Source organism: Perognathus longimembris, chromosome 11 (assembly GCF_023159225.1).
Source record: "Perognathus longimembris pacificus isolate PPM17 chromosome 11, ASM2315922v1, whole genome shotgun sequence".
NCBI classification, from domain to species: Eukaryota; Metazoa; Chordata; class Mammalia; order Rodentia; family Heteromyidae; genus Perognathus; species Perognathus longimembris.
The window spans coordinates 65,791,769-65,807,612 of record NC_063171.1 but is presented as its reverse complement, the minus strand read 5'-3'; the positions used below and the strand labels follow the sequence as shown (position 1 = coordinate 65,807,612).

At 38.1% G+C, this 15,844-nt stretch overlaps 1 protein-coding gene across 1 annotated transcript in view; it reads right to left on the bottom strand.

Annotated features, from left to right (window-relative positions):
* The window catches only part of Sdccag8 (SHH signaling and ciliogenesis regulator SDCCAG8), a 183,709-nt gene that overhangs the window by 113,353 nt on the left and 54,512 nt on the right, over positions 1–15,844 (bottom strand). The window contains exons 11-12 of the mRNA XM_048358258.1: positions 12,727–12,861; positions 8,895–9,011 (exon numbers count right to left, since the gene is read on the bottom strand). Of these exons, the coding sequence (XP_048214215.1) occupies positions 8,895–9,011; positions 12,727–12,861 (252 nt within the window). The remainder of the gene's footprint in view (positions 1–8,894; positions 9,012–12,726; positions 12,862–15,844) is intronic.

Below are 15,844 nucleotides of genomic sequence, written 5' to 3'. Positions count from 1 at the left end.
TCAAGTTTTGGAAATAAGTGGCTTATCTTGGTTGTTGTTATTTTCAATGTACCATGAGAAATTATGCCTTTTTCTTTTGCCTTTCTTCCCCTGATGTCACTGTAACTGAGTTTGGTACCCTGGATATGGTATATATGTTTATTGGGACTAGGAACAGCAAAAGAGAGAGGCAAAGGGTAAAAGCACCAATGCAACAGCAATACTTACAAGATAATATGCTGTAAACCAACTGTGCAACTGGGGAGCGGGGGAATCCAGGAGCAGGGAAGGTGTGAGAAAAATGAGGAGGTAAGAACTGTGAAATGTACTCACTGCCTTATGTATGAAACTGTAACCCCTGTGTACATTACTTTGACAATAAATAATTTTTTTAAAAATTACAAAAAAGTTGGGATTTAAATCATGCTTATTGAAAATCAAATGGTATCTACCTTATAATAAAGTTCACCTGTTTAACAGGCAAGGGATTTCTTGCTTATTAATTTTAATAAAAAGAATAAAATCTAAAATTGCTGACAACAGTATAAATCCATCCTTACAATCTTAACAGAGTGTCATTTTTATAAAATGAGAGGAAGTGAAAAATATGGAATGACCCTTGAGACTCCATGTGATTTTTAAATTTTATTAATAATTCCTAATTGGCAAGCAGAGAAATATGTCCACTGTTTCTAGAAACTTAAGAATCTAGGGGCTGGGGATATGGCCTAGTGGCAAGAGTGCCTGCCTTGTATACATGAGGCCCTGGGTTCAATTCCCCAGCACCACATATACAGCAAACAGCCACAAGTGGTGCTGTGGCTCAAGTGGCAGAGTGCTAGCCTTGAGCAAAAGAAGCCAGGGACAGTGCTCAGGCCCTGAGTCCAAGGCCCAGGACTAGCCAAAAAAAAAAAAAAAATTCTAGAACTAGAAATAACTTTAGCTCCACTCACCCCACCCCCTCCCAAGTAGGGGTCTGTGAGATGTACTGAGTAAGTCATCTGAAAAGCCAAAGCAGAACCTCTTCAGGCTCAGGTGTGGCTCATGGCCACAGATGCTGAACAGGGAGGATGCTCTGGCTTCCATCCTCAGCACCAGAAAATGTTTTCAAAAGGTCATCTTTGGGCTCATGGTGCATAGTAAAGTTGTACTCTTGCATAATCCATGGTTCATCTTCTATCCTGAATCATGTGCTAGTCTTCTATAATTTAAAATAACTCAGTTCTTTTGAGGAAATACATCCTATTTGACTCTAAGACTGCTAACATAGTGGTACTGTATGTTACCTGAAAATCTAAAGTTGTTCTGTTTGTCATGGTGGCAAATAACTGTAGTCCCAGCTACTATGGGGCTGAGGTGGGAGGATCATTTGGGCCAAGGAGCTCAAGAACAGCCTGGGCAACATAGCAAGACTATTGTGGTGGTAGGGCTCAGCGGTAGAGTGTTTGCATGGGTTCAATCCCTAGACTGGATAGATGTTTTCCCATCATATAGAAAAGAATACAAAGGAAATGAAGAACATATGAAAAGACTCCCCAAATAGAAGGTGACCTCTCTGTTGGTGATACAGTGCTAAGGAATCAAAAGAAACATGGTTCTTTAGATGTGTCCTTTCTTACTGCCCCTATTTCTTTGGTCAACCCATCATATTGGACCTTTTAGCCAAATGCCTTCTTCTATGTGTTCTCATACTAACCATTCTGAAAGGCAGCTGTCTGTCCCTCTTCTATATCCATAGACCTTTATGTAATTTTATGGTATTTACTATGTTCCTTTTGACTTATATTTATTTGCATACTCATCTTACATATTCCCTTCTAACAAAAATTCACTATAAACCAGCACCATGCACATATATATGGTTGTTAAAATTAAGGCAACAGATGAAGTTCAGGGTAGAACTCTAAGTTTGTCATAGTGCTTATTTTCTTCAAACTATGACTTTAAAAGTCATTTTCCTAGCTGGATACTAGTGGCTCACCCTAACTATTCAGGAGGCTGAGATCCAGAGAAGCTTGACTAGGCAGAAAAGTCCACAAGACTTCATCTCCAAAATAATCAGCTCAAAGCATGACTCAAGTGGTTGAGCAGCAACCAACCATCCAAGCAAGGCAAGTTAGCATGAGGCCCAGTTTAAACCCTGGTACCAGCAAAAATAAAGTCATTTTCCTTTAAAATTATATGTAAGCACCTATATTAAGGTGAACACTATAAATATAAGGAGTAGCATACAAAAATGATTAAGACACCATTAGGTAAAAAAATAAAAATGAAAAGGCTATGTTTACTACTTGCAAATCTTCTATATGCATATGGGCTCCTGTTAACATGCTCTGTTCACACAATAAACAGTGTTTTTAAGTGCATACCCACATCTGAATTAGCAATATTCATCCTGGATTATGAAAAAGCATATATAGTTAGGTGGCCAGTGTCTTATACCTGTAATCCTAGGTACTCAGGAGGCTACCATCTGAAGATCACAGTTTGAAGACATCCCAATCAGAAAGGTCTGTGAGACTCTTATCACCAATTAACAAAAAAGCCATAAGTATAGCTGTAGCTCAAGTGGTAGAGCGCCAGCCTTGGGGGAAAAAAGCTCAGAGACACCACCCAGGACCTAAATTCAAGCCTTGGGACCAGCACAGAAAAGGCAAGGAGAAAGGTGAAAGGAGGAAGGATAGGGAAGGCAAAGGAAACACATTTGTCGCCGGTGTCAAATGCTCTCTGGGTGGGCCTGCACACATGGACAGTCAGAGAACGACGGCCACCCCAGGGCGTCATTACGCAGACCCTCAGCAAACAGTTCCACAAGGCTGCAGGCTAGCCTGCCGAGTCCACACCGCAACTCAAAGGAAACAGAACTCGAAGACTGAAATACTTATCACCAATTTGAAGTACAGAAATGTTTTTAGGGCCAGTAGCAGAATTATATGCATTATTTAACACAAAAAATATTCTTTGAGATCAGTTTAGTTTAATATTCCTGTCCAAAGGTAAACACTTCCCTCTTGTTCTTGTTCATCCCATAAAGCACGCGACTTCTAATTTGGCATGCTTGCATTTGTGCCCTTATTCCTGGAACACACCTAAATTTACATTTTCAATTGATCTTGATACTATTTCTGTGTATCTCCTTAATTTTTAAAAAATAAATCATGAAAAATGAAATTATCATCTTTTCTGAAAAATCAGATTACAAATAAGAACTACCAGACTCTTTTTTGAGCATATGAATTTATATGTAATGTTTCTATATGTACATTGCTACCAGAAAGAAAAAGCCTGCCCAAATTATTAACAAGTTATTGAGTCCAACATGCCCTGAATATCTCCAATTTGTTATCGTTCACTAAATTTATTGGGAACTGTTTCTTAGGATTAAAAGCAAAAAAGGAAAAAGATTTGATTTTTTTTTCTATTTTATGACTTTACCACACAATGATTTAAATGAAGAAATGAACTTGACATGGTGACTTAGGGGAAAAAAAGTGCAATAATTCAAGAGTTTTATTAAGTGAATATATTTAGAATTATTTGTATAGTCCAATAAATCCTATTGGCACATTCAGGCATCCCTAAGGACAAGAACAAAAGATGCTGATTTATAGCCATACGCTAGGCTGAAGAATTTTCTCAGAAATCTTGGTTAGGCTGTGATAAGAACACAAATTCCTCTAAGTATGCTGAACAATGCTTTAGGGCATACTTAGAGAAGATGCTATAAAAAAAAAAAAAAGAAGAAAGGAAAGAAAAAGCTTTATTGCATCACACATGGAAGCAGATTCCCCTGTGGTAGGCTGTAGCCAGCATGTGGTTCACACTACATTAATTTGCACTTGTCGAGAAGCTGCTTTGCAAGTATTCTTCAGCCATGTACAAATGTGTACCGGGGCTCCTCACTAGAATATAATCTCCCTAAGGGCAAGGCCTGGTCTTCCAGTCTACCCCACTGCAGGTCTACTACTGGGGTCTGGGTAAGTCAAGCTATCATCTGAGACAGGAGACAGGATGGGCATGTGCAAAGCCTACAGAACTGGGAGAGGGTGTGAAGAAGGCTGGCGAGAAGCTCTGTCATCACCAGGGCCGAGTGATTGCGTGCCCAAGTGGCCCTCCCCTGGAGAAGAGACTGAAGAGAGGGAAGTGAGACTGCAGGCGGTAGCTTGGTAAGTCTCTGAAGTCTAGCTCTCGAGATTCACCCATTCTCTCCGCCTGCCGAAGAGCACATACCTTCACAGACACAAAGCACAGAACAGAACTTCCTGAGATTTTAATCTACCGCAGGTGCCAAGTCACAAGTAGAAAAGACTAACACTGCTGTTACCCACTTTTAACAGATATGGTGATCTACAGCTACGGATGTTTCCAGAATCCAGTTAGAAGGCAATGGACCTCACACTGTGGCTACTTTTTAAAGCTAGAAATGTCAGGGAATAAAGTCCTATAGCCTGTTGCAATAATCTACTTTGATCTTTGTCAGAAAATTCTTCCTTCAAGCTAAAGTGGTTTTCAGTTGCTGTAATAAGTTGCTTTGTTCCTATCCTTTCCATAGTGATGATTTAAAAAAAAATCAGGTAACTTTCTTCTTGAAAAAATATGCTAGTAATATACTCATTTGGCAATGCCATTAGAAGATTGAAAGATCAGGAATGTGGCACATTTATTGTACTGCAAACATTCTAAAACTACTAAGTAGTAGATTTAAGATTGATGCTCTTCAAATGCAAAGTATTCCAGTAAAGGCAGAGAACTTTACACCCCATATCTAGTGGAGGGAGGGTTGGGAAGTTCTTTCTGGAATGGATGAGATAATAAAGATTTCAGGCTCTTAGGACCTCATGGTCTCTGCTGCACCTCCTGCAGCAATAGGGAAGCGATAATCCACATCTCTAACTTTTCTTTGTGCAGTTATTTTTGACATAGAGTCTTGCTTCCTGCCCAGGAACACACCTATATTGCAATCACATCCTTTTGCTTCCCTAGGCAGCTATGATGGCAAGCTTGACCAGCTTCTTTCCACTGAGATGGGAGTCTTGGCAGACATTTTTGCCTAGGCTGGCCGGTATCCTCTGTCTTTCTGATCTTTGCCTACCTTGTAGCTAGGATGACAGGTATAAGCCACATGACCAGCTATTATTAAATGAAGAATGGTCTCATGAACTTTTCTGATAGGTTGGCCTCCAACTGCTATCCTCATCACCCAAGGATGATATCCAGGGCCACTCGCATGCAGTGACTCACCGTCTTCTAAGAATGCAGGGTGCATGGACACAGCAAATAGGTGTCAACGTCTGTTTCTGCAGCTAAGTGTCTATAAGTGCACTAGCACTGCAGATTCCTGCCCGTTCCGCCCCTACGGTAACTTCATGGATGTGAGGTCAGTGCAAGCACATAGACAAGGTTAAGAAGGGCCTTGCAATGAGCAGTGGTGATACATGCTTGTAATTGCAGCACTTGGGAGGCTGAGGCAGGAGATGGTAAGTTCAAGGACATCCTGAGCTATGTAGTGAGTTCCAAGGCTAGCCTAGGCTGATAAATGGTCAGGAGCTATAAAAGTTGAGATTAAGTGATAAAATGTACATTGGTACAGGAAATTCCATGTTTCAGGGCTGGCTGCAGATCTCTAACTCTAAAATATAAGGCTCTAAAACTATAGTTTTAGGCTTAAGACTCTACAGAGCTTCTTTTGGGGCATTATGATCAGCAGTGCTCTGTGGTAGCCATTTCCTTCTAACAGTTTGCCAGAGATTCATTCCTGTTTCTTTAGAATGATGATGAGTCACTTGAAACTATAAAGCACAATGAAAACATTCATATTTAATTTAACAGCAGTCAAAGAAAGTTGACATTTTAGTACGAGTTCTCTTTATTTCCTTTCAAAGAGCATAAAACTGTGATATACTAAAATATAAGAACACAATTATTTTCCCAATTTAAAGAAAGCAACTTCAAAATATTTTTGAAATGAAGACATTTGAATCTGGGCTGAGAATTATTTGCTATTAAAGAATTATTGTTAGTATTGTCAGGTATGAAGGTAGCACACTCATTATGTACAAAATACTCATCAGTGAGGCACACTGAAATATCTATGAGTGAAATAATAATCATGATATCTGAGATCTACTTTAAATGCTTCTTCAAAAGGATGAGAGGTGGAGGAAGGACAGAATGAGGAAGAGGAAAATGGAAAAGAAAAAGATGATGACAAAAGATAAAGAAGACAACAATGAAGCCGCAGGAGTTGAGAGAAAAGACGTGAATTAGATGCAGCAGGATTGACACAGGAAAGAGTGGACATAGGAAATGGATATAACTGCTTTGTCCTACCCTCATATGGTTTTGAATTTACGTGGCGGGATGTGTGTGTGTGTGTGTGTGTGTGCGCGCGCGCACTCACGCACACATGCACACAAACTACAGCCTACAAAAAAATCTCTAATAAAAAAATCAAGGAAGAAATTTCTCACTCTCCTCCATACCAAATGCCTTCCCACCTCACTAAGTCTTGTCCCATTTATGGATACACAGAGTATCCTCTGTGACTGACAGATACAAAAGAGCTGATGAGAAGGAAGTTCCTGACACACAGAAAAAAGAAAAGAAGAGCATGGGTGGGAGAAATGGCCATTGTCACTCTCCCAACCTTTCTTTCTGACCAGGCCAGAGTCAGGGTTCAGGCTGTAAGGAAACCGTCCTGGTGACCAGAGCTCGCCCTGCTTTGTGTACATCAGAAAAGCTCGTGGTCCCAGCACATTCTCATCTCTGTTTCCCACCTACTTAAAAAAATCTATCAAGTTGTCAGATGCACTAAAATAGAAATAAAACGACTATATTATGAAGAACACCTGCTTGCAAACCGAGAGATAGCCTTCTCATTATGCTCAATTATATAACACCTTAAAATTAAATATGCATTATGCTTCATAGATATTTCAGATAGACGTTCAATATGTCTGGCTCTTAAAAGTTAAATGCAGATTTCTCTCTTGAGTGAAGATGGGGGCCAAGCAAAATAGCTCTTTGGTCTTACAGCAGAAGGTCAGGTCATGGCTCAAAGACCAAAGAACAATGGCTGCTTTGCCATTCCAAGTCATCCAGGGAATGAGACCCTACCACTTTCATTTTCTAAAACACAAAGTAGTTACAAAGAATACCCATAGAATTCCCTCAGCCTGTCCAAGGAGACATGGTAACAAGTGTATCACATTATAAACATCTTGTAATTCTTCAGAGATTTTCTTCCTAATGAGTATGGCCCTCTGAAAAGGTACAACTCTATCTAAGAATCACTAGAATCAGTCTAAGAATCTAATTATCACCAAAAATCATTAAGAAAACTGTGACTATTTCACTATCTCTGCGAAATGTTTACAAATAAAAACTACTGCTTCAGATTACTGCAGCCTGAGCCTTCAACTATTACTGGCTAATTAACAAAAGATGTAGTGCTAAAAGAAAAGTATTACAAATACTTTTAAATGCATGATTCATTATGCTCTTATTGTTCTAATCCAGGTTGCTTTCTTCTAAAATATTATAATTTTTTTTTACTCAGATTCTTTGATGCTGAATTTTTCCCAGTTTCGTTCAAAATATTGTGCTACCAGAAGGCTGTCTCATAATATAAAGGGTATTTAGTAATGTGGAAGGTAAGCCAATATAGCTTTGAAAAATTGCAGCACATCAGAAAAGGACAAAATCTCTGCGCCTGGCTTCGTCCTGGGCCTTCAGCCCCTGAGGAGGCCGCTTCTATTCTCCTGTCAGCAACGCCCCCCACGGGATGAAATAAAAGCTGCATCACACACACAGGTTAATAAAGAACAATTTTCTAAAAACGTAAAGCTTGTGGTAACACCTTGAATACACTGGTATAGAAGGAGAATTTTATTCTAGATTGGAATTTAGTACTAAAGATTTTAAATGTGACCTGGAAAATTTTTTATACTAAATTTCATTATCGCTTCATTTTCAATACTTTTTCAATTGTCTTTATGGCATTAGTAACAAAGAGTTGATTGGGTTGAAAGGAGAAAAAAGGTTGAAACACAAGATTTTTTTTAAAAAAGCACTGAACAGAAATATGTTTGAGAAAAATGATTTGAAGCTAATTACCCACTTCTGAATTATAGAGGTTTCTTTAAAATAATGACACTAAGAACTCAGCATGATCATTTCAACAGAACAAACAACTTGCCACCCTTGGCTATTAAAAAAAAAAAGCAAACCTTCAATGGCCTGTATTAAAATATAATAAAAGAACCAGTTAACCTATTAGAACTGCTGCTCTAAAAACTTTATCCATATTGTCAATTAAAATGGGAGCATCTACATGAGCTCAACAAAGTTACAATGTAAAACATCTGTTCAAACTGAAATTAAAGCAAGCAGCATTCCTTCCCAAACATTTTACATTTGCTGTATTTAGGCTTCCTGAGGAAACGTATTCATGGTTATCTTAGTTAAAACTGGTTTGACTCTGCCAACAATCAATTTGATTGACATATTTACATATCAACTCATCTCATCTTACAAATTTTAAACTTTTTCATTTAAAATTGGATGCAAATTGGCACTTTTCAAAAACTTCATGTACGTATATTTTAGGTTCAAACTGTGCATTAGAACATTTTTTTTAACTTTTTTAAGTAATGGATACACATATCCAAATGTATATTTATGACCTGTCAGATTGGAATTTTATATGCATGCAGTTGTATTCTCACTACTTCCTATGAAAGGTGATAATTTTAAGCAACTACAAATGAAATTCTTTTAATAGTATAAACTGGATCATCGCATTATTTAGGAACAATAGTAGGAATAATAAGCAAAATAAATAACTTCTGAACCAACTTCAGAGAGAATATTGCTTATATCTTTAATTACTGCTTATACAACGTGTCATCCCTTACCTGATTTTTAATTTCAAAATCCCTTTGAGTTTTTGCTTTGTATTCTCTGTGTTCCCTTTCTGCTTCATCCTTCTCCATTTGGGTTTTATTCAACTGGAAGCGTATTTCTCCACACACCTGTTCCATCAGAAAAAGTAAATGAATATAGCCTCTGGAAGCCGCCAGACGATGTCTGCAATTAGATCTTTTGGTGCCCCCTACAGGCCATATGCATGAAATACAATAGAGGCTTTTCTTTAAGAATAACCTACTGGAGAGTATTCCATATAGCCTTAGCAAGATCTGGAAGCAAAAATCTGGGATTGTTTAGTCTAATTATTTCAGATCAAGATAAAGAAATACATAACTAAGTAATTTAAGTGACATTCTCAAAGACTGTTTTCTGTGAAACAGTTTCAATTGGATATTACCGACTGAAATGTAGTATCATCCAAACTTTAGGTAAAAACAAGTAATTAAAATATTTCCTTATGTTCTTTCTCCTTCAGGTTTTTCTGGTTAAGTATTCACTCTATGTTAAAAAATGTTCCTTTGACTTGGAAAAAATTATACTAAGTGAAGTGAGCCAGACCCAAAGAAACATGGACTCTATGGTCTCCCTTATTGGGAATAATTAGTACAGGTTTAGGCAAGTCATAGCAGAGCATCACAAGGCCTATTAGCTATACCCTTATGAATACATAAGATGATGCTAAGTGAAATGAACTCCATGTTATGGAAACAGTTGTAACTACTTTCAACGTCCTATGTGTATCTGTAGCTTCTATTATTGATGATGTTCTTGTATCACCTTCCTGTGGTTGTACCTACACTATCTCTGTAATCTTATATGAGTATATTGGAAACCGTATATACTGGTATTGGAAGTAGGAAATTGAAAGGGAATACCAAATTTGAGAGACACAGGGTAAAAAAAGACAAACAACTACAAAAGCAATACTTGCAAAACTGTTTGGTGTAAGTGAACTGAACACCTCCGTGGGGGGGGGGGAAGGGGGAGGAGGGAGGAGGGTATGAGGGACAAGGTAACAAACTGTACAAGAAATGTATCCAGTGCCTAATATATGAAACTGTAACTTTTCTGTACATCAGTTTGATAATAAAAATTTGAAAAAAAAAATGTTCCTTTGAAGGCTGAGAATATGGCCTAGTGCTTGAGTGCTTGCCTGTATACATGAAGCCTGGGTTTGATTCCTAAGCATCACGTATATAGAACAGGCCAGGAGTGGCGCTGTGGCTCAAGTGGCAGAGTGCTAGCCTTAAGCAAAAAAAGAAGCCAGGGACAGTGCTCAGGCCCTGAGTCCAAGCCCCAGGACTGGCAAAATTAAAAATTAAAAAAAAATAAAAACAATGTTCCTTTGAAGATTTCAACAATTCCTTTTATGTAAGGAAATTTATAAAGCCATTTCTCTCCTCTAGAAGACTGTATGACTGATACTTTGGTTTGCAGTAGTACTTACTGCAAACTGTCCAAACAACAGCAGTATTATAGTAGTCAGTGTACAATATCACTCAAATCAAGGAATATATGATGGCAAAAGTCCTAGACTAGCACTTGGCACACCTGAAAATTATAATTGGAGCATTTAATATGAAAAGAAAATGTGTATCTGACTTGAAATAATTTTAATACTTCAATTATTTTAATATCTCAATTATGAATAATTTTAATACATCAATAAGTAAGAATATATATTAAATTTTGTGTATCATTATTTATACAACTTGCATTTTTCCCAACCCAGGACCACTACAAATGCAGATATATACTTTGAGAATGCAATTAATAGATAAATCCAATGCAATTAATAGATAAATGATTTTGAAACTCTAGAAATAAATCCCATATTTATGAGGCATTAACATAAGATTTAGAACCTATATGGTTTTTGAAGAAGTGTATTTAAATAATATATTTAAAGAAATAAAGGGATCTGAGTTTAAAAGTGTAATGACAAGAAAGGAGAATACCAGTAAGCTTTTCCCAAGTGTCCATCAAAAAGGAACAGGAAATGATTTTTAAAAACTAGAAAGCTGTTTCAACCTCTGAACAGATTCTCCCATGTCAAAAAGTTATAAAGACTGGGCTGGGATGTATGGAGCTCAGTTGCCTAGCAAGTGCAACATACTGAATTAAATCCCCAGAAAAGAGACAAAACATTATAAATACAAAAACCCTTTAGTTGTATAATTATATAAAAATTTTAAATTTTAGGGACAGAAATTTAGAAGATTAAAGAAGCTCTAATTATTTTTTTATTATTATTATTATTTTTGGCCAGTCCTGGGCCGTGAACTCAGGGCCTGAGCACTGTCCCTGGCTTCTTTTTGCTCAAGGCTAGCACTCTGCCACGTGAGCCACAGCGCCACTTCTAGCCATTTTCTGTATATGTGGTGCTGAGGAATCGAACCCAGGGCCTCATGTATACGAGGCAAGCACTCTTGCCCACTAGGCCATATTCCCAGCCCTCTACTTATTTTCTTTTTTAATTTTCACTATTCCTATCTATTTTGTTGAGGTTGGTGAATGAAATGGGCAAAACTTAAATTGATAATACTAAAAAGTAATAATTACACACCATAGTTTAAAACCCAACACCAATAATCTGGCTATGTTTTAAAAAGTTTGAGTATCATGTCTTATTTTAAATGCTTTTTATTCCTCAATTTAATTTTAAACTTCTTTCGTCTTAATATTTTCAGCTTAGCATTTGTTTATTGGTAACACCTAAATGCCATCTAAAATATATCAGCAATCTAAACTAAACCAGAGTCTCAAAGCCATTCATTCTAGTCAAGACCTTTTGGAGAGTTTTGGAGACAGAAATTCATTCTTTGCATTTCTCTCCCCATAATGAACTGAAAGCTGTCACGATCGATTTCACCTATAAATGTCGGGAGGCATCCGTTCATCTGCACCCAGTTTCCCTATCCTCAACCCTATCTCTACAAAAACATCAGGTATACTGGCAAATATAATTTTAATTTTCTATATTAGCTAGCTTGAATTTTAGGGACCAAAATTGAAAAACGTGGGGGAGATGGCTCTCTTTCCTAAGATATCAGTTAAAATTAATTTGAATTACTGAATTATAAAACAACAATGGCATTAAAAATGTACCAAATTTTAGGAAATTGTGGGCGAGACATCTATCTTACACAAACTGTGTATGCAGTAGAAAATAATAAGTTGCTTTAATTTACTATATTATGCAAGATCTCATTTAGATTCTTAGTTTTAAAGTAATTGACTTGGAATCTAGATAAATTACTAGAGTATCTGTTAAAACAGCGATGTTACATATTAGCCTTACCCAGTTAAAACCACTAAACCTCTAGGACTTGCTTCATGAGTTGGTGATGCCCACAAGCACAAATGCTGGGGTGTCTTAATAAACAAACTTAGGTACCAAAAACAACTATGATGCTAGACTCTTGATTTTTAGAAGCCATATATGGAAAATAAGACGGAGAGTGGCAATTTTTACATTAAGAACTGTAAACAGATATCAGACTGCAAATGGATATCTTTGACAATTACTATGAAGAGCAGCCCTACTCTAGGGGGAGGAAAGAATTTAGAAATACAAGTTTTCCTAAATATTCAATAATTAACATTATATAACTCATATTTACAAGTCTGTCTTTGGCACTTGAGTCACTAGCTGATGGACGACATTATTCAAATTTAATTCATCTTTGAATCTACAGTACCTGTATGTTATATCTAGCAGATGTGTACCTGCTGAGTGATCATTAAGTAAATTTGTATTCTTCTTGAAATAACAAAAATATTTACTTAAGTAATCAGGAAATTCAAATCTTTTTGTACCTTTGTGACATCCATTTCTTTTGAAGAAAGCTGGTTTTGAATGTCCTCTAGTTGACTAACAGCTGAAATCTTTTCCCTTGTAACTTTTTCCACCTCAGCCTCCAATTGGGCAATATTCTGAGACAGGAGCAACATCTGTAGAGGGGAAATAAAAGTTGTAAGCAAATTCTAAAATCGTGTTTAATTAGTAGTCTCACAGAGCCACCGGGTCTGTCCATTGCCCTGCTCCCTCAGCTCATCCATGACTTTTATTCATCCTCGGAACTCCACCCTTACTACAGAAAATGTACAAGATGAGGAAACCTAAGGTTTGGTTGAAGACCTAAAATGACAGGTATCAGACAGCCAAGGAAGGTATGGAACAGGTTCAGAAACGCATTGCAGATGAGGCCTGGAGAAAGGCGGCAACCTCTCCCACACAGAAAGCACAAACACACTGACTGGGAGAATTCAAGCTTTAGAGAGAGCCACGACTTCACGCTCCTTCCCTCAAAACAAACACTCGCTTGGTTAGCCCCATTTTTCACGTTATCTAGTGCTCCCCTGTCCTCCCACTCTGTCCTCCCACTGTCTAACGCTCTCTTGTCCCCTCCTCATCGGTCCTCCCATTATCTAGTGCTCCCCTGTCCTCCTCCTCTGTCCTCACACCAATGTTCTCCTGTCCCCTCCTCCCTCGTCCTCACACTGTCCAGTGCTCTCCTGTCCTCTCCTCTGAGGAATCTTCTCTGACATCAGCTCCCAGCACACAGGTGGCTTCCACTTGCTCAGGACCGGCATTCAGCTCAGGTGTCTGCAGCGCAGACATTGACCCGCTGTTGCCTAAGCTTCACTGCTGACACCCTGGAACGCATCCTGGAATGACGAAGCCTTGCCACCCTCAACCTCTGTATACCTCTACCACAGTACTTTTATTTACTAAGCCTTGATTTTTTTTTTCAGTACAGAGGTTTAAACCCAGGACCTTCCAGATGCTAAGTAAATAAACTCTACCTCTTCCGCTATACTCCACCCCTTTTGTTTCTAATTCTGTCTTTGAGCCTTGCTACCTCTTGCCCAGACTAGCCTAAATACATGATCTTCCTGCCACTGCCTCCCAGTCACTAGGGTTACAAGCGTAGGCCACCGTGCCAGGCTCTACCATAGCACTGAATTATACTGTTTCTAATTGTCTGCATTTCTCTGGCTAGAAGTTGCTAAGAGTAGGTTCATTAAAGCCAATAACTGTGCTAGGAATGGATGAATAAATCACTAAAATACCTGCTTTTGCAAAACTCTATCAATATCAAGTACTACTGTGCTTTTCTTCTCAGATTAAAAATGCTTCCTAGATCTTAAGAATTAGCTCTCATAGTTTTTGCTTATAATTACATTTTCATCTGTTCTACTCAGTCCACTTTTCCTAGTTAAATTAGAAGTTTTAAATGAACCTACATGTAAGGATACCTATCAGCTTTTATCTGTTAAAAAAGAATAAATCGGAAATAATGGTACTTGAAATTTGCTATTGTACCCAGACATGTATGAATTCAGCTTTACCAATGAAATCAATAACTAAATTGGGAATAAAAAATAACATTGCGCTAGGCACTGGTAGCTCACATCTGTAATCCTAGCTACTCACGAGGCTGAGATCTGAGGACTGAGGTTCAATGTCAGCCTGGGCAGGAAAGTCTGCGAGACTTGTATTTCCAGTTAAATACCAAAAAAAGCTGGAAGTAGAGCTGTGGCTTAAGTGGTAAAGCACTAGCTTTGAGCACCCAAACCCCAAGTGCAAACCCCAGGATCAGGCAAAAAAAAAAAATTAAAAAATCCTTGAGCCAAATTTTTGATAAATTAAGAGCTTTATAGAAATGAAACTAAATGAGGTGCCTTTGGACTATGTAAATAGCTAAAGTTGACCTGTATGAAAAAGATGAGTTTTGGTAGCTATTTTCTAATTTTAGGCAGATGAAGAGCTTCTGAAGATTGTGATGAATAGTATATTTAACTTATGGTTGTTTACCTGTCCTTATCATTATAAGATAGTCTATAAGGTTTAATTTTGACATAAAATTAGCTTTAGTTAATGACAAACTATAAACTTTCATTACTACTTAAACCTAAATCAAAGGTCAAAAGAAGATAAATGGAACAAATTATGAGTATCAATTTAATTTCCTAAATTTTCAATTCAAATTCATAATGAATGTGCAATTATAGGTTTTCCTGAACTTATACAACAGCAACAAATTTTAATGACCAGCTATTAAAAGTTATATACTAACATGGAGACAAACCTGGTAGTTATATTAATAGCACACAGAGTTTTTCAAGCAAAGATGCAGACCTTTATTTGGCTAAGGATAAATTCTGAGTCAGCTGCCATCACAAGGCACATACCTGATTGCTTCCCTGCCCTAGGATTCTCTTCCTCGGCCACCCATCATCTCTTTCCTCGCCCACGGCCCGCCTGTCGCCTCCTGTCACCCACTTCCAGAGGCCCCCCACCAGCGCCATGCCTTCTTTTCCCCATGCCCACCATCTGGAAGTCAGCGTGGCGCCGCGGGAGCTTCTCCATCCACATCTGTTGCAGAGCCAGAAGGAACACAGACAGCTGCAACACTGCTGGATGTCCACGGCTTTGACATCAGGGAAGTTCTTTACACTTTGACAGGGGCAAAGAAAAGACAAAGACAGCAAGCTTGGGAGAGCTCAACAGAGATTCCTGCAAAGCAAGTCCCCTGCGTGCTGGATGTAGAAGAGAAGAGATACAAGAACTAAGGATGCTAGTAATGGGCTGGTGTCAAAACAACCTACTAAGAAAATGTGTGGGCCATAGGGGGTGGCCAAATAAACACTACCGAGTGACTGATGAACTAACACACCTGTGTAGCTCCGTGTAGATGCGATCATTACTGAAGGCACCAGACAAAACTCTCAGCAAGTAATAATCAAGGCAGAAGGATGCAAACCTAGGCATGGAGAAGGCACATGCTCTGCTAGAGCTTTCCACACAAATGGAATGTCTGTGTGTATATGTGTGTGTGTGTTTCTGTCTGTCTGTCTGTCTGAGAAAGAATATTAGAAAAGAAGAAAAAACATTAAAAGAAATATAGACAACCCATGCCTCTCAATCTTC